The following is a 19,656-nucleotide window of genomic DNA, read 5'->3' on the forward strand; positions in this document are numbered from 1 at the left end:
AACATTAAACTTCTATTTGATTAATGTTGAGCTTGTTACCTGACTAAATTTGCTGGTAAGACTATTTCAGTTTCAGGTTAAAAGTCAACATACATTCAAATGTAGAGGAACTCTAATTGTCACTAATACAAAACACAAAGGAAGATGCTAGGTCAAGTTTCCTCTAATAAGCTGGCGAGTTCACACCGTTTCCATGTCAATGTGCCTTTTCCATAAGGCAAAAAAGTATGACCTAGCTTCTGAAGATGATGGTGATGTAGTATTGCTTTATAGAAGCACATTATAGATAGCTGTACATTGATTGTTTGGACAAATAAGAGGTGGAAGGTAGTGTGCAACAGTGTATGGATAGTGGTTTCTTGTTCCAGACTACTAGCTTCTTTTTTCTCCATTGTTTAACCACCCAAGGAAGAATTTTTGAGCTGTAAGGAAGAACTGAGAATTCAAAACACACTGACTTGATGATTAAAATAAACTGCCATATAAAATGCTTAATTTTATGTTTAAATCCTAATTTACATTTATTGAATTAGAGGGTCAGATTAAACAATTCCCTCAGAGGGCAGTAGTACTTGTGAGTACTAAGTATGTACTAAGTATTTAGTTTGCAGTCGACTTCCTTATCACTATGAACTGTGTTCTGTATAATAAAGGAAAAGAAAAATTAAGCTACTGTAATTTAACATATTAAAATAATGCAGGAACATTTTGTAATACACAATAGTGCACATCCTGTCATATATTACAAAACCAACATGAATATGGCAGAAATTATACAAAATCTATGTGTCACAGAATCACAGAATGGTAGGGGTTGGAAGGGACCTCTAGAGATCATCTAGTCCAACCCCCCTGCCAAAGCAGGTTCACCCACAGCAGGTTGCACAGGATGGCGTCCAGGCGGGTTTTGAATATCTCCAGAGAAGAAGACCCCACAACCTCTCTGGGCAGCCTCTTCCAGTGCTCTGTTACCCTCGAAGTAAAGGAGTTATTCCTCATGTTCAGATGGAATTTCCTGTGTTCAACTTTGTGCCTATTGCCCCTTGTCCTGTTGTCGCTGGGCACCACTGAAAAGAGTCTGGCGCCATCCTCTTGAAACCCACCCTTTAGATATTGATAATCACTGATGAGATCCTCTCTCAGTCTTCTCCAGGCTCAATAAACCCAGGTCTCTCAACCTTTCCTCATAAGAGATGTGCTCCATTCCCTTGATTGTCTTCATAACCCTCCACTGGACTCTCTCCAGTAGTTCCTTGTCTTTCTTGAACTGGGGAGCCCAGAACTGGCCACAGTACTTTATATGTGGCCTCACCAGGGCAGAGTAGAGGGGGAGGATGATCTCCCTTCATCTGCTGGCAATGCTCTTTTTAATGTATCCCAGAATGCCATTTGCCCTCTTGGCCACAAGGGCACATTGCTGGCTCGTGGTCAACTTGTTGTCCACCAGGACTCCCAGGTTCCTCTCTGCAGAGCTGCTTTCCAGCAGGTCAACCCCTAACCTGTACTGCTGCATGGGGTTATTCCTTCCTAGCTGCAGGACCCTACACTTGCCCTTGTTGAACTTCATGCGGTTCGTCTCCGCCCAACTCTCTGTCCTGTCCAGGTCATGCTGAATGGCAGCACAGCCTTCCGGTGTGTCAGCCATTCCTCCCAGTTTTGTGTCATCAGCAAACTTGCCAAGGGTACACTCTGTCCCTTCACCCAGGTTGTTGATGAACGTATTGAACAAGATTGGACGCAGTACTGACCCCTGGGGAACACTGCTAGTTACAGACCTCCAACTGCATTCTGCACCGCTGATCACCCTCTGAGCTCTGCCATTCAGCCAGTTCTCAATCCACCTCACTGTCCACTCATCTAACCCACACTTCATAATCTTACCTATGAGGATGTTATGGAAGACAGTGTCAAAAGCCTTACTGAAGTCAAGGCAGACAGTTCACTGCTCTCCACTCATTCACCTAGCCAGTCATGCCATCACAGAAGGCTATGAGATTGGTCAAGCACGATTTCCCCTTGGTGAATCCATGTTGACCACTCCCAATAACCTTCTTTTCCTCTAGATGCTTAGAGATGACATCCAGAATGAGCTGTTCCATCACCTTTCCAGGGATGGATGTGAGGCTGACTGGCCTGTAGTTTTCTGGGTCCTCCTTCTTGCCCTTTGTGAAGACTGGAGTGACGTTGGCTTTCCTCCAGTTCTTAGGCACCTCTTCTGTTCTCCATGACCTTTCAAAGATGATGTAGCAGCTTTCAGCACTGTTATATTCCAGCTAAAACGCCAACTCTGAAGTTGTTGTCTTTCTGTGTTTTCCAAATTCAACAGTTTGTATGTTGTATAGCTGTATTTCTGGGTAGTTTATGGTTGTTTTTTTTTAAACATCCTACTTTTGAAATGTTTTTTCTTTATTTTATTTGCTTTAATCCTTAAGTCCCTATGCAGACTTTCTAGATTTCCAGGCAAGGGATTGCAGAATAATTGTGCGTGCTTATTGAGGCACCTTTTAATGATAAAGCATTGGTAGTGTATTGTAATTTGGAAATGATTTCTGCAAAAGTGTAGGTTTTGTATGAATTGTATGTTCTGAGACATTTGATAATGAAATGTAAGCCATGAAAGCCTAAACATTTAGATTCTGTTTTTATTCATAGTCCCAACATCTTAATTGCTCTAATAGCTTTAAGCAGATGTACTTGGCTAATGTGGCTAGTTCAATTCATACCAGTTTAATACTTTACTATGTTGTGTATGTCTCATCCAAGCAATACTACGAACATACCATTTCTTTTTCCCTTTTCAGTTGTGTTACTCGATACTACAGCTGCCCTCGGGGAACTAGGATGGAAAACATTTCCTTTAAATGGGGTAAGTCATGCACCATTTTGGTTTTATTGTCTTGATTTTGGCATTCTGCCACTCTGGAAGCAAATGGCTATTATACCTGAGTGGATATTCTTGCAATATAGACTTGTCAGAAAGACTTTAGTTTTTCTCAGGACTGGAGGACCCTGTGTTTTAAGTAGGAATAACAGATGTGAGAATGACGTAAATACACATCATTATGCCCTTCTCTTGCTTTTCTGAGTGTTAAGAATCTACCTTACTTTAAATCTGACTCTAATGGTTGCACATCATAAAGTTCCATATTAAAAATTCCTGTGCTCGAGGAATGTGTTATGACTACATATTTGTGAAATAAAAGGAAAAATCATTTTTGCTTTTATAACTTGAAATAAAACTTTAATGATTTAAATGAGGTTTCATATGGACTTTAGCATCTGGTGAAATGGTATCAGGTTGGCTAAATTAGAAAAATATTATAAATATGTTAATGTCATTAGACCAGTTTAAATATTTAGAGAAAATATTTAAATAGTTTTGGGGTTTTTCCTGCACTGACCATTTTATATCAAAATTTGCTATTCCGGTTTAATGCCTTACATGGGTTCACTGTACTGTTAGTACAGATTGCCAGGAGGCACTTGACATCATGTATAGGGCCCCAGAGTGTTAGAGGTTGTCTGGTATACTTGGAGATGCTGTGGCCAGGTGAGTGTGGGGAAGAGGAGCATTTTTATGCTCTGAAGTTCAACCATCAGTGCTTTGCCAGCGGCTATACTTCCAAAACGCATCTTCTCTTTCCACCCAGCTAATGCACGTAGGAAATATCAGAGGCATTTATAGTTCTACTTTTTGTTTAATATAAAGTATACTGGAGCATTGAACACCTGTTGTATCAGCTTCTAGTTCTGATGTCACCATACATATTGTATATCGCTTATTTGTATATTAGCTGGCATCACTTAATTCTTGTGTGTGAGGCATATAATTAATCACTTCTCTGAAACATGCTCAGAAAATACTGGTTTTCTGAGTGAAAAATCTTGTTTAATTTTTTGCTGTTTTATTTCTTGTGATCTGTTCCAGAAGGAAGTAGAAATTGTCTATCCTCAGCACCTTAATAATTCATTTTTATAAAATGCCTTCTTGTGTCTCTGCCCTCAGGGATTTCAAGCAATGTGACATTTGTTAATCTCAGCCTATTTTCAACTTTATGGATTATTCTTTTGCAGGCTTTTCCAGTTCTTTGTATTTCTAGACATAATTTCAGTCTGTTACAGGTAGTTCTGTGTTTTACATTTTGTATGCAGTCTTATACAATCAGAGTTAAAATTCTGAAAGTTTTATTTCCTTCAGAAATTCTAGACAAATCAAATACTGTCATACACTATGATGAGAATATACAGTGAAGAATTTTTGCACTAGCTTTGTGATGAGCTCCATTGAATTGAACAGAGAGGCTGGCATTTAGAAAGTACACAAGATATAGTTTCAGTTACTCTTTAAATTCTCAAAATTTACTTTAAATTACTCCAGTAACAACAACCACAATATACAAGCAGAAAGAAACCTGCACTCAAAGTTGATTTAAAACATAGCTGTTACAACATATCCATTTTGGTTGGTCATACATACCCTTAACATTAGTTTTGCAACATATTGTAGTTTTCAGGTGTCTTGGGACCTTTGCTATGTTTTAAGAGTTACTAGAATACAAGGAGTTTACATTTTAGTCAGTACTTGGGATTCAATTATTAGAGAAGAGAAAAGCAGTTTGTACCACAAGGAAAACATACAGAGTAAGGCTTCCTGAGACATAAAAGAGGCAGAAGAGGCTAGAGTGAAAACTGAGAGCAACTGGATAAATTAATTGTGGAGAGGTATTTAAGAAAAGTGTATATGTACTTTTAACTCAAGAAGAAAGTATGTCTGAACTGTTGATGAATTAATCTAAGCTGTAAGTGGGATAAAGATTCATGTGCGCTACAAGAAAGAAGTTTTTGAACAAATGTTTGGGAAGTTGTACGGGTGACAATATATGATTTGGAGAAGAATGAAAGAATTACAGAATCACAGACTGGCAGGGGTTGGAAGGGACCTCTAGAGATCATCTAGTCCAACCCCCCTGCCAAAGCACGTTCACCTACAGCAGGTTGCACAGGATGGCGTCCAGGCGGGTTTTGAATATCTCCAGAGAAGAAGACCCCACAACCTCTCTGGGCAGCCTCTTCCAGTGCTCTGTTACCCTCGAAGTAAAGGAGTTATTCCTCATGTTCAGATGGAATTTCCTGTGTTCCACTTTGTGCCTGTTGCCCCTTGTCCTGTTGTCGCTGGGCACCGCTGAAAAGAGTCTGGTGCCATCCTCTTGACATCCTCCCTTTAGATACTGATAAGCATTGATGAGATCCCCTCTCAGTCTTCTCTTCTCCAGGCTAAATAAACCCAGGTCTCTCAACCTTTCCTCATAAGAGATGTGCTCCATTCCCTTGATTGTCTTCATAACCCTCCACTGGACTCTCCAGTAAAGATAGAGGCTATAAGATACTGGTCACATACAGGAGGAGATGGCTGGATATGCAGACAAACAGGGTCCTTCATTTCTCACAGTGGAATGAAGGAAAATGCCTTAGGTCAACATTCCAGGAAAGGCTGCTGTGAGCAGTAGGACCTAGTAGCAATGCTGCACCTCTGAAATCGTGCAGAAAGAAGGAACAAACAAAAAACCCAAAATAAACAGTGGAGACAAATGACTTACATGAAATGAGAGTTATTTGTCTCACTTATTGAGAACTATGCGTAACTGCTGATTAAAATCAGTGTTTACTGATTTTTCAGAGTTAGCATCATTCTGAAAATCTTCATTAAAATATACCAAATGTATGTTATGGTTTAGATATTTGAAGATACTGAGAAATTGCATAAAGGTATTAAAATATGAAAAGTTAAATTACTTTAGCTTATAAAATATTAAAGATACTAAAGTTAAAAACTAAACTGGAATGTATTTCTAAACTGTTTCTATTTAAGTTATTCTGGGATCCTGCACCTTACACAAAGGTAAGAATAAAACTGAGCTTACAATTGCTTATGTAATTAACAGAATATGATGTTTGTATGTTTCTTCATGTCACTTTTGTATGCAATCTCTGAAACAAAAGGCCAATGTTCATGTTAATTATTACTTGATTCTTATTAAAATGTAGGGAAAATAGTGCTTTTGGGTTCAGTTAATAACTCTTATTATACATGCTGATTTAGTACAGAACAGTGAAACTGTTATCTTTCTGAATCTTGCACAAACATCAGAGATGATGTTTTATCTCCACAGTGCTATCTCAGCTGAGGTATTTATCTGTCCTAACATAATTCAGAATATGGCATAATTATTGTTTTGATTGAGATTATCACTGCAGAAATAAGAACCTATTTTGTCCCATGATATGCACATCAGCATTTTCCCTTTTTCTGGAGGAGAGTGACAGGTTTTGGTTTGTTTGTGCTTTTGATAGAGATTTTTGCTCAGATACTGCGTAAATCTTACATATTACTTTAATCAAACATTTTTTCCCCCAAATAAGTGTGTATGTGGTCTTTACATGTGTAAGAAAAGTGTCATTGACATATAGTTACTGTTCTAACATTTTTTGAGGTTAGGAGGATGGGATGATAGGTTTGCTTGAGACTGACATTAACAGAAGTCATTAATTTACTGGCATACTCAGTCACAAAAAATGTTTTCATTAAATTAAATAGGAGATAAAATATTAATGCTTGGGATTTGGGTAATATTGAATATGCCTCAGAGATTTTACACTAACAGGCTAGGGCAAAGTAGGAGAAAAAATTAGGAGGTATTCTTTTAGAATTTGCAGAACCTTAACCTTCACCTCCCAGACTTTATCGTAGATTCATAACATAATGTTTACAAGCTTTCGGCAGTTTTGGTAACCTCTAGAGGTACCTACCCAAGCAAGTAAAGATAGAACACAGTAGTTTTGTATGGGGCATTTGTATGCAGTCCCATCATTTAGCTGCAGAGATGAGTCATGCACAACTGTGTTATCCATTCCTTGGTAATATAATATGTGATTATTTTTTTTCATTTTCTTCCCAGTTATTTGTGCAACCTTCCTGAAGCATGAGAATACAATAGTTTTTCTTACAAATGTGTTTGCTTTATTTGCTTGTCAGAATTTTTCCTTGTACTTTGAACAGGTAATAAATTGAGTGCTTAGAGCTACAAAAATGCAGCGTAAAACATTAATATCTTTGAGGTCAGCAGAATCAGCTTTTCTTGATTGAGTTCCAGTTTAGCTTCTCAGTGATGGGCTGTCTAAAATTTCTACTTTAATAATGGACACATTTGATACTTCCTCTGTTCTTTGGGCTATAGTTCAAAATGACCGATTGATTTATGAAAAAGCATATGCTATGGAATGAAAGTACTTCTTTACTCAACACTGTCGCTCCATAACCTTGAAAATGCAGAACAAGTTTTTTTGGACTGGTACAAAAAAAGGGAAGGAAGCCCTTCATAGTTATCAAAAGAGGATGTGAATGTGAGCTAGTGGACAGGCCAGTCAAGTTCATGTGAGCCATCATCCAGGGTTCCAGCTGAAGTCAGTTCGCTGACCTTGGGGACAGGATTATTTTTCTTAGATTATCTCACTATACCCTGTGGTGCTGGGACTTTTAAGAGGGCAGGGTTTTTTTCTAGGGGATTAAGCACTGTTTAAGTGGTTAATAAGGTTTTGAAAGTTAGCAAGGAAAGGAAAAAAACCTGAAAGCCTAACTGAAATGTAGTGATCCACAACTTTCACTTATTCATTAGCAGTAATACTAATAAAATAATGTACCTTGAGCAACTCCAGTTGTTGGGTTTTTTCGTTCTGACTTCAATGCAACTTTTTTAAAAAAATATTGTTTATTTCCCATTGCAATAAGCAATGTAAACACAATTTTGTGAGCCAAGTTTGCTCATAAGCTGTGGTTTGGAGACCATTGTCATAAGGGCCTATCTATTCCTGATAAACTTCTACCATATATACTGCTTCTTAACTCTAAGAATGCCTTATTTGCATGAGCTGAATCTACTTTGCAACCATTAATTTGGAATACAGTGTTCTGTATTAATTAATCATGAAAAATATTCTGCTTCTAACATTAATCTAAATTTTAACTTGTATGTAGCCACTTCATAAACTCCAAAACCATTTAAAAATTGCTGTAAAAGAAAGGCAAGGTGACTCATAACACAAGGATGTGAGACATTATTTACATGTGGAAGGGGCTTGTACAAGCTACCTTGACTTGTCATGGTAGGCAAAATGTATAGCCTCAGCAGTAAAGAGCCTACTACAAGTGTTCTAAATTATTTGACAGCTGTGTGAGTGATAAAACTATTTTAATCCCAGTTCCCACAGTTTTTTTAACAGCTTCCTTGTCAATTGGTAATTTTCCTATTGATTTATCCACAGAAGTAATTCTGGTTTAAATATCTTCTTTCTTTGGGTGATCTTTTAAGACTTTTAATAACTGTCACTAATATACAGTTTTAGGAGGTTTTTTTCTGTTATGAATTTGTTGAGACTGAACTTGTCAAAGTACTGATTTTTTTCCCTACCAGGCTGCTTATTTTACCTTCTCTGTTAAAATAATTGGTTTAGAGTATATACATCAGCCAACAATTTACTTTTTAGCTCCTTCTTAGCTAATCAGAAGACACTTCTGTAGCTTATGGTAACACATTTTTGAATGGGTTAGTACTGTTCATTACCAGTACTAACTTACCACTCTTTTTTATGTTGTAATCAGAGATGATACTGGGGTTTTCCAGTGTCAACCTGCGAACATTTCTTTCAAAGTAGCTGCATCCATCTTAACCTTCATTTTTTAACCGATATATCTGAAGGTGATTGGGCCAATATGTCTTGGAACATTCTTATACAATACTTAATATTTTTAACTATTAATTTTCTTAAATAGATATTATTTTTTAGAATTCTTATTTCCTTCGAAGTCACATGAACCCAAAACACTTCTAAAGAAAGAGCAGCTTAGGCCTATTCCTTTATTAAAGCTATCAATAAACAAAGCAATTAGCAAAAAAAGTTGCACTCTCCAATAGAAAGTCATTGGATTCATAAAGAGTAGGAAACAATGTAAGAAGTTAGCTAAGAAAGTTAACTTTAAAAAAAGAACAGAGAAAGAAAGGCAGTACAAACTTATTGTGTGAAATGATAATACAGGTATCAGGTTCAGCTTTAGGCACAACACACACAGTATGGTAAGAAGGAATATAAGGTGGGGAGATGATAAATAAGAGAGAACAGAACAAATAATGTGAAAGTGGTAAAATATAGCAAGATAAAAGATAGGAAGTTAAGCAAGTATCTGAGATATAAGACTAAGAAGTGCATCATGAAATCACTAATACACAAACAGAAAGCAAGGCTAGAACATTAAACATGCTCAGGTAGCAGTATGGTATCATAAGAAAAAGGTAGAGAGTGTATGGTAGATATGGTGATACTCGGTGTCAACAATTTAGTTCTGCATCTCATCTACAAGTAGAGAACTACATTTTACAAAAGGTAACAACAAATAAATAGTACAGATTATAGCATGAAAAAAAATGCAAATTCTCCTAACCATAGTTCCTAGTCATTTGGATTTGTCTAGGAAATAGAAACCAGATAAGTGATGTATATTTATAAACATAAATTGGCATATCCACATGGCCACTTCAATATTGATTTTAAGGATGATTGTGACTTGAACCTTTCATGTAGCAATGTGAATTACAATATCATCACTACTTCTAATCTTCACTTTTAATACTGTAACTATTAGAACTCAATAGATACTTAAATTCTTTATGACCAGAAGGAACAATTAATCAGATCACTCTTATATCAGAGGCTCTAAGATTTCAAGCCTCACCTTTGCGTTTACTCAGTAACAAGTATTTCACTGAAGTATGTCTTTTTAAAAGACATCAAGAAACCATAATTTCCCTTGGTAATTTGTTCCATTAATTAATTAGATCTCAGTTTAAAAAAGAGTTCCTACTGTCTGATTTGTCCTTCTCAGCCTCATACTGTATCTAAATTGGTGAAGTCTTTGGTTGCTCCACCTCCTGCTTCTCCAAAGTTCAAGTCATTATTTTTGAAAATATGGACACAAGTATGTAGTATTTACAGTAAATTTCATTATTTTCTACAGTTAGAAATAATCACGCCACTTTTCCTTACTATTCTCCTATTTAACCACCAAAGAGTTCCCACTAGGCTTTCTCACTACAGTAATAATACTGGGAGCTCATGTTCAGTTGGTTCGCACCGTGACTCATAATTGTCTTCCAGAACTGCAGTATCTGTTAGGTAAAAGTGGTATTCCCACTCCTAGATATGTAAATATACATCATCCTCCAATAAGTGTTCCTGACCAAAATATTTATATCATTCTGTGTGACTTTTGTGTTCTAAATATTTACCAAACAACTTCTTTTCCCAAAAAAGTCTCATTAGAAAAAAATGTTACCAGGATTTCATTTTTATAGCCAAAATGTTGTATTTATGATGATATATGACTATATGATGTATACTAATACTTCCTAGTCTCTGTAATCTGTGCTTGAATATTGTAAACTACTTTTAATCATGCATCATGTGACACCCAATATAGTGGCTGAAAAAGGTCACAGCACATTATGTTCACTAAACCATCTTTATAAACAGAACTTAAGGTCAGGATTTGTGGGCTGAATAAAATTCTTTAGGGCATTGAAATCCAGAATTAAGAAATCAAATTATATTTATTGGTTCCTGGTCTGCTCTGTGGTTGGAGAATTGTGACTTAGTGGACAAGATATCACAGTTCAAAAACATCCTCTGCTTCCTAATATGGCGTGTTGTGGTGGATTAACCCCAGCCAACAGCTAAGCCCCTGCCCAGTCACTTGCTGACTCCTACCCAGCAGGATGGGGGAGAGAATTGGAAGGGCATAAACTTGTGGGTCAAAATAAAGACAGTTTAGTAAGTGTGTGTGGGGGGGGAAAGTGAAGCAAAGGCACTTGTTTACCACCTCCCACCAGCAGACCGATGCCCAGCCAGTCTCCAAACAATGCCTACTTTGAAAAAACTACCACCCTACCCCACCCCAGCTTGATGGCTGAGCATGACATTATATGGGATGGAATATGCTTTTCATCAGTCTGTGTGCCCTCCCCACCTCTGGCCCACCACTAGCCTAGTCCTTGAGATGGCAAAGTGAGAAACCAAGAAGGCCTTGATGCTGTGCAAGCACTGTTCAGCAACAGCTAAAGCACCCAGTGTGTTATCAGCACTGTTTTGGTCACAGTCTAAAACACAGTAACGTATGGAAAACTATGAAGAAAATTAACTCTATCCCAGACAGACCCAGTAAATGTAATTAAAATTAAAGGCGTGTAAAAGTCAAGAGGAAAAAATGTCAATACCAAAAAAAGACTTCTATCTGAAGGTGTTTCACTTTTATTCCAAGCAAATCATAGAATCATTTAGGTTGGAAAAGACCTTTAGGGTCATCCAGTCCAACCATTAACCTAGCACTGCCAAGTTACCACTAAACCCTGTCCCTAAGTGCCACATCTACAGGTCTTTTACATACCTCCAGGGATGGTGACTCCACCACTTCCCTGAGCAGCCTGTTCCAATCTTTAATAACCTTGAAGCACTTTTTCCTAATATCCAATTTAAACCTCCCCTGGTGCAACTTGAGGCTGTTTCCTCTTGTCCTATCATTGTTATTTGGGAGAAGAGACCAACCCCCACCTCACTACAGCCTCCTTTCAGGCAGTTGTAGAGAGCAATAAGGTCTCCCCTGAGCCTCCTTTTCTCCAGGCTAAACAACCCCAGCTCCCTCAGCCGCTCCTCATAAGACTTGTGCTCTAAACCCTTCACCAGTTTCGTTGCCCTTCTTCGGGCATGCTCCAGCACCTCAATGTCCTCCTTGTAGTGAGTGGCCCAAAACTGAATACAGTATTTATTCGCCGTGTGGCCTTACCAATGCCGAGCACAGGGGAACAATCACTTCCCTAGTCCTGCTGGCCACACTGTTTCTGAAACAAGGCAGGGTGCTTTTGGCCTTCTTGGCCACCTGGGCGCACTCTGAATAATCTGTGGAACAGCGAACTGCAGTCATGTGGGTAGATGTTGCAGAAGGTGCGACAAGCAAATTTTTAGCTAAGAACTGAGGATGTTTTTGGGAAAAAATGCATCAAAAGTCTAAATTCTTCCCTCTATTGCAGCAATTCAACTGCAATAAAGATATGTAGTTACTTCTGTGAAAGCTCGCCAGCAGGATTTCAGAGGTGTCACAGAGGCTGTGGTTTTAATAACAAGTTTAATAGAAGGTAAGGATTTAGCTGTCAGAACATTTAACAGGGATGAAGGAAAAAGAAGGAAGCTAATCAGATTTTCAGACAATATGGGCAATTTACAGAGATGACATTAGGAAAAAATGTTTGAAGTCACGTATTTGAGCTGTAATTCGGACATAATCAGACACCATGCTCTGCAATGCCATATCTAGAATCCTTTTTGATTGTCAAGACGTCGTATGAGTGAAAAGATAAATTGAGGGGGGGGTTTTGAGATTAATTTCCATCTGCAGGGATTAAACAATTAGGTATATCCAAGATCTAGTTAAATGTCTAGGAAAGCTTTTCTAAAGGAATTGCTGTTGCTAATATGAGATGACATGCCTATGGGAGCCAAGTTTCCATGTTTTTTTTTAGGAGCATCTCTTAGAGCATAAAAAGTTTTCTTGAAAGCCGTATGTGTGTCCCTGGGACTGTCAATGTCTAAGTGCATGCCTCAATTTTTGTTTTTGCCTGCAGTTCCTGTTAAAATGGCAAAAATATTAATTTGCCTGCATATGTAACCTGAAAACCCTGACCACAGAATTAGCTGTGGCTGCTGGGAATTTGAGAATCTACTGGATGGATGCAGGGTTACCAGAGCATGATCCATCTGAAATGGTTAAATTCACAAAATCTGCCAGGCACTGTGAAGAAGAAAGATTATTTGTCATCCTCATTTTTTTTTGTACATACATTTGAGCAGTATCCTGATTATTTTTCATTTGGTTTTGTGTGAAACATCTAATTACAGGTTCCACAGAGGATAGTTATTGGCAAAATACAATGTTCTGTTCTTATTTGGATATTGCAAACACATTTGTGCGTGCCAGTGTGCAGTCACAGATCTAAAGCATTCATAGCCTAACCAATGAGATATAATTTGCTGTAAATTAAAAAAAAAACAACACTCGTAGTAAAGCAGATATAATGAAGGAGGATTATAAACATACTTGAATGGTTCAGAACAGAACAGCTATATACTTAAATAGTAATCTAATAGTAAGGCAATAGAAGTAGTCTCTAAACTGCTCAACCATAAGCAATTTATTTTATTTTTAATACATTATGGAGGAAGTCTGAACTTTATGATACTAGTGTTGCATATACTTTTTCCATTATTTTTCCATTCCTGTTTAATTTAGATGGTGTTGTATACAAATGTATTCCTACTAAAGGCAAAATTTCCGGTATTGTTGAAACTATGGGCCATCTGCAAAGCAGAAGCATTTTTCTTACTGGTTTTCTATTAGGATGACCTCTTACTGTGATGTCAAGCTAGGAGCTTGTCATCACCATTTCATCCTTGATAACTATTCAAATATTGAACATAAAATATACCAAGAGGGGCAGAAGCCATGTTGAAACCACATAGCTGAAATTCAAGTGTATCAACTTAACAATGGAATGATATGACCCTTAATAAGCTGGGCTCTTTATTGGCCCTGACTCCCTCCTCACACCAAATACTCTTTGCTTTCTTGCTTGATTGTATGCTTTCATGACCATTAAGGACTCTGTTGGGTTTTTGGTTTTGGTTTTTGGTTTGTTTGGTTTTTTTTTTTAAATCACTTTTGAGTAGCATCAGGAACATAATAAAGAAAAAGGAAACAAAGCAGACAGTTTTGAATCCTTGATGCAGAGAAGTGCTATTTAAAATACGAAACTTTTTTTTCCTTAAAGTTTGTTTATACTTTGGTTAGAACCAGTTCATGCACTCAGTGCCCAGAAACTGCTAAGCAGCAAATGTAAAACTATATTTACTTCATTTTCTTAGGATACTGATTTTTAATGTATCTTGTGTTATGCATATCCTTTAATTGTAATGCACAAAGAAAATTGATTATTTTTCAGAATTTATTGTATATTATATAGCAAAAGAGGGCACAGAGTGGCAGTAGCAGTATTTATATTTTCTGTTATGTTTCTCATTGTAGGTATGAGGAACACTATAAGTAGTGGAGCACAGTAAACATTTAGCTTTTACAGTTGTGCAGCCCCACAAAGTGCATGCTAAACCCTGTATTGTTTTTTTTTTTTTTCAAAAATATGTTGCTTGGAAGTTAAAATACATCAGACTACCATACATGTGTTGCACACCTCTGTACCCAGTGCATGAAAAATAGCTTGTAAATCTTTGTATTCACATTCATATCATGCATTCAAAGTTTACACTATCTTGGGATGTCAAAAAGGACAGTAAGAAAAAAGTATAATTTAGTGAAAATAAACACATTCTTGTCTTTTTCTGGAGAGAGAGAATCATATTTTGAGAAGGAAACTTACTGGGTTGAGGGAAGGAGAATGATTCATTTAAATTGTGTGGGGTATATTTTCAGCAGTGTTGAATCACAGAATCTTCGTGGTTTCTGCCAATAGGTAAATGCTCTGAAATTAAAAAAAAAAATCACTCATATCCTTTCCCAATTAAATATAATAATGTTCTTATAATTCAGCATTCACTGTGCACACACATGGAGCTATAAAGAATGTCAAACTGAATGTTGCCTTCATTAGAAAATCATGGAAAAGAAAGTACTAAAGGAATGTGGAAGAAAAGGAATATTTATGGAAGTACCATGTATATACTGAACATCTCTTTATCTGAACCATTGTATTTTTAGAGACTGAACTACTATACTGAACTCATGGGAAATACCCCTTGGAATTCCTGTATACTTAGAAAATGGTTTCCTAAATGCTTAAGTAGTTGATAAATATCTAGGTATTCTGAATAGCTATCTCTCTGGATTTTTCAAAAGCCACTTTCTGCCCCCCACCCCCCCCACCCCCCCCACCCCCAAGAGAAAATGGTAGAAGTGCCAGCAGCAAAATATGCTTCACTGTCTCAGGACCGGTTGCTACTTTTTACTCATATGTTGTGTTCAGTAATTGAGGGAAACTCTAGGCAATCTACTGCTTTCTTTTTATTATTTTTAGTGACAAGATCTTCTATGTATAATGAATCACAGAATCACAGAAAGGTCTGGGTTGGAAGGGACCTTAAAGATCACATAGTTCCAGCCCCCTTGACATGGGCAGGGATACCTCCCTCTAGACCAGGTTACTCAAAGCCCCATCCAACCTGGCCTTGAACGCTTCCAGGGATGGGGCATCCATAGCTTCTCTGGGCATCCCGTTCCAGTGTTTCACCACCTGACAGTAAAGAATTTCTTCCTAATATCTAATATAAATCTACCATCTTTCGTGCTATCACTACACTCCCTGATAAAGAGTCCCTCCTCAGCTTTCTAGTAGGCCTCCTTTAAGTACTGGAAGGCCGCATTAAGTTCTCCCTGGGGCCTTCTCTTCTCCAGGCTGAACAACCCCAACTCTTTCAGCCTGTCTTTGCAAGAGAGGTGCTCCAGCCCTCTGATCATCTTTGCGGGCCTCCTCTGGAATCACTCCAGCAGGTCCATGTCCTTCTTATGTTGTGGACTCCAGAGCTGGATGCAGGACCCCCAGGAGGGGTCTCATGAGGGCAGAGTAGAGGGGCAGAATCACCTCCCCTGACCTGCTGGCCACGCTTCTTTTGATACAGCCCAGGATACGGTTGGACTTCTGGGCTGTGAGCGCACATTGCCAGGTCATGTTGAGCTTCTTATCCACCAACACCCCCAAGTCCTTCTCCTCAGGGCTGCTCTCAATCCTTTCTCCACCCAGCCTGTATTTGTGCTTGGGATTGCCCTGACCCACATGCAGGACCTTGCACTTGGCCTTGTTGAACTTCATGCAGTTTGCACAGACCCACCTCTCAAGCCTGTCCAGTTTCCTCTGGATGGCATCCCTTCCCTCCAGTGTGTCGACTGACTTGCCTGTAGTTCCCCAAGTCTTCCTTTTTTCCCTTTTTAAAATGGAGGTTATGTTTTCCCTTTTCCAGTCAGTGGGAACTTCATTGGACTGCTATGACTTCTCAAACATCATGGATAGTGGCTTAGCAACTTCATCTGCCAGTTCCCTTAGGACTCGTGGATGTATCTCATCAGGTTGAATAGATTTGTGTACTTTCAGGTTCCTCAGATGGTATTGAACCTGATCTTCTCCTATAGCAAGCAGTTCCTCATTCTCCCAGTTCCTGCCTTTGCCTTGTGCAACTTTGGCGGTGTGGCTAGAGCACGTGCTGATGAAGATGGAGGCAAAAAAAGTCATTGAGTACCTCAGCCTTCTCCATTTCCTGCATAACCAGGTCTCCTGTTTCATTTCAGAGAGGCCCCACAGTTTTCCTAGTCTTCCTTTTATCACTGATGTACCTGTAGAAGCTTTCCTTATTGCCCTTGATGTCCCTGGCAAGATTTAACTCTGTCAGGGCTTTCCTAACCTGATCCCTGTCTGATCAAACAATTTCTCTGTATTCCTCCCAGGCTACTTGTCCTTGATTCCACTGTCTGTAGGCTTCCTTTTTGTGTTTGAGTTTGTCCAGGAGCTCCTTGTTCATCCATTCAGGACACTTAGTGTTTTTGCCTGACTTCCCCTTTGTCGGGATGCATCGCTCCTGAGCTTGACAGAGGTGGTCCTTGAATATTAGCCAGCTTCCTTGGGCCCCTCTTCCCTCCAGGGCTTTATCCCATGGTACTCGGCCAAGCAGGTCTCTGAAGAGGCCAAAGTCTGCTCTCCTGAAGTCCAGGGTAGTGAACTTGCTGTGTGCTGTCCCTGCTGCCCTCAGGATCATGAACTCCACCATTCCACGGTCACTACAGCTAAGGCTGCCCTTGAGCTTCACATTTCCCACCAGCCCCTCCTTGTTGGTGAGAACGAGGTTCAGCATAGCACCTCTCCTTGTTAGCTCCTCTATCCCTTGAAGAAAGAAGTTATCATCGATGTATTCCAGGAACCTCCTGGATTGCTTATGCCCTGCTGTGTTGTCCCTCCAGCAGATATGAGAGTGGTTGAAGACCCCCATGAGGACCAGGGCTTGTGAAAGTGAGGCTGCTCCTGTCTATAGAGGGCCTCATCCGCTTGGAGTTCCTGGTTGGGTGGCCTGTAGCAGACCCCCACTGTAATGTCACCTGTCCCTGCCCTCCCTTTAATCCTGACCCATAAGCTGTCAGTCAGCCCCTCATGCATCCCTAGGTGGAGCTCCATGCACTCCAGCTGGCCATTGACAAAGAGGGTGACACGCCCTCCTGGTGTCCCCTGCCTGTCCTTCCTAAAGAGCCTGTATCTATCCTTATGTTCCAACACTCCAGTCATGGGAGTGATCCCACCACATCTCTGTGATGCCGATAAGACCATAGAACTCCTCTTGTTTATTCCCTATGGTACATGTATTTGTATAGAGGCATTTAAGTTGGGCCCTTAATGAAGCTGACTTGCTGGCTGGAGTGGCATGGAATTCCTTTGTGTTGCACTCCAGGTGCTCTCCTACTGACCTGTGATCCTTCTCCAGGCTTTGGGCATCTGTTGCTGGCACTGGCATCAAACTGGTAGGAGTGGGATGGATTGACGTTCCCCTCCCCCAGCAACTTTAATGTGAAGCCCTCTTCACCAGCTTGGCAAGCCTATGACCAAAGATGCGCTTCCCCTTCTCTGACAGATGGACCCCATCAGCCCTCAGATGAATTGATTTCTCAAAATGAGTCCCATGGTCTAAGAAGCCAAAGCTCTGGCTGTGACACCAGTCCTGTAACCATTTGTTGATTCGCCAGGTTTGACTGGACCTTTTCAACCCCCTTCCCTCTTGACCGGGAGGACTGATGAAAAAACTACTTGCACTCCTGTCCTGGTTTGAGGTAAAACAGAACCAATTTTGTTCAGTAACTTCACTTAGCTGGGCCTCTTCTAACTACTGAAATTAACAGCATATTCTGCAGACACTGTTCGCTCCCAGAGTGGAAAGACCTCTGTTTATAGCTGATGCCCAGGCATGGTATGCAGAGAGGCTCCTGCTTATACTTATTGCTATAACACCCAAGGCCACATAACTTGGTTATTTGCCCCATTGGAGGGTTGGAAGCGGAAAAGTGTAGAGGGGTCCCACCTGCCTGGAGGAGCAGACAAGGACAGGTGACCGAAAACTGACCAACGGGGTATTCCATCCCATCTGCCTCATGCTCAGTATAAAAGCTGAGGATCAAAGGGTCGGCTTTCTCTTTCTTCAGTGGCTGACGTCTGAGGAGGACTCTGTTCATCTGCCTTTGATCCTGAATCCAGATCTGGAATCCAGTTCCCGTCTGTCACTGAGTCCAGTCTGGGACTTCCCCAGTGCCAGCCAGTGACATGATTGTCATCCTGGGAGCTTGATACGGTTTTGTATATTTTTCATTATTTTCTTTTTATTTTATTATTAATATTTCATGAAAGTAGTTTAGATCCTTCTAAATTCATAAGTCTCTTTTTACCTCCTCTGCCTCTCTCTTTGAAGAGGGGTAGAGGGGAGCATCTGTCGGTCCCATATGGGGTGCCCCACATCCCCTATTTGGCCTAAACCACGACAGCTCCAGAGTCCTTTATCCTGGCTCCCGGTGCTCTGTAATCCTTCTTGAATCTCCTCAGACTGTTTCTGGTGGAATCACTGGTACCCTTGTGAAACAACAGCAGTGGATAATACAAGTCTGTACGAGGCTTGGTAGCGTCTCCATGACATCCCTGATAGAAGCCCCCAGTAAGCAGCACAACTGCATAGACAGTGTGTCAGATTGGCAAATGGGTGGCTCTATACCTTTCAGAAGAGTTGCCTACTACTATCAGCTGTTGCTTTTTCTGAGGTATGCTGGTTGTTATATGGGGAGCAGACTGGGCTGCCTTACTCAGCTCCAACGTCTCTCCTGATGTGACTGGTCTTTTCTCTTCACTCTGTAGAGCAGTGAAGTGGTTCTGCAAGGGCACCTCAGGCTTTGGGGGAAGTCTATTTCTCCTGCTGGTCCTTGCCATTGCAAGCTTCCATTCTTCTGTACTACTGGCCCCTCTCCCTTCTCTGTGTGACGGTGGGCAGGTTTTTGGTTGTTTGACTGTGGGTCCACTGCAGACTGTGCTTGGAACCAGCTATCTAACTCCTCCTCAGCCTCCCTGACGCTATGCAGCCTCCTCACCACCTCCTGCAGCTCAACCACCTGCTGCAGCAGTTCCTCTACCTGGGCACACCATTTGCAGGCATTTGTGCCACCTATCCCTGCTCCAGGAGAAAGGTTGAGGCACCTCCTGCAGCCTCAGGTCTGCACTGCAGCCTCTCCTTTCAGCAGCTCTGGCTGGGTGGAGGCATTGGCCACCACTGGGGCAGATGGTGTAGATGACTCCAGCTGGAGCTGCAGTCTTTGCTCTCAGATGAGTGTCCACGATTCTGCCTTGAGGGTCAGGTAAGATGAGTGCCTTTGACCTGTGCAGAGGGTCATAGAACGGTGCCTGGTTGCAGGGTTATGTGTATTTAAATTAAAAGGAAAGAATTAATATATTCTTAATGATTTGCAGTAGCCTGAAC

At 40.1% G+C, this 19,656-nt stretch overlaps 1 protein-coding gene across 2 annotated transcripts in view; it reads left to right on the plus strand.

The window, feature by feature from the left end:
* The window catches only part of EPHA6 (EPH receptor A6), a gene marked incomplete at both ends in the record, with an annotated part of 507,217 nt that overhangs the window by 40,412 nt on the left and 447,149 nt on the right, over window positions 1–19,656 (plus strand). For both annotated transcript variants that reach the window (XM_082483352.1, XM_082483353.1), the window contains one exon: window positions 2,802–2,866. In XM_082483352.1, the coding sequence (XP_082339478.1) occupies window positions 2,802–2,866 (65 nt within the window). The remainder of the gene's footprint in view (window positions 1–2,801; window positions 2,867–19,656) is intronic.

The sequence above is a fragment of the Vanellus vanellus genome, assembly GCF_965231255.1.
Source record: "Vanellus vanellus genome assembly, chromosome: 1".
NCBI lineage: Eukaryota > Metazoa > Chordata > Aves > Charadriiformes > Charadriidae > Vanellus > Vanellus vanellus.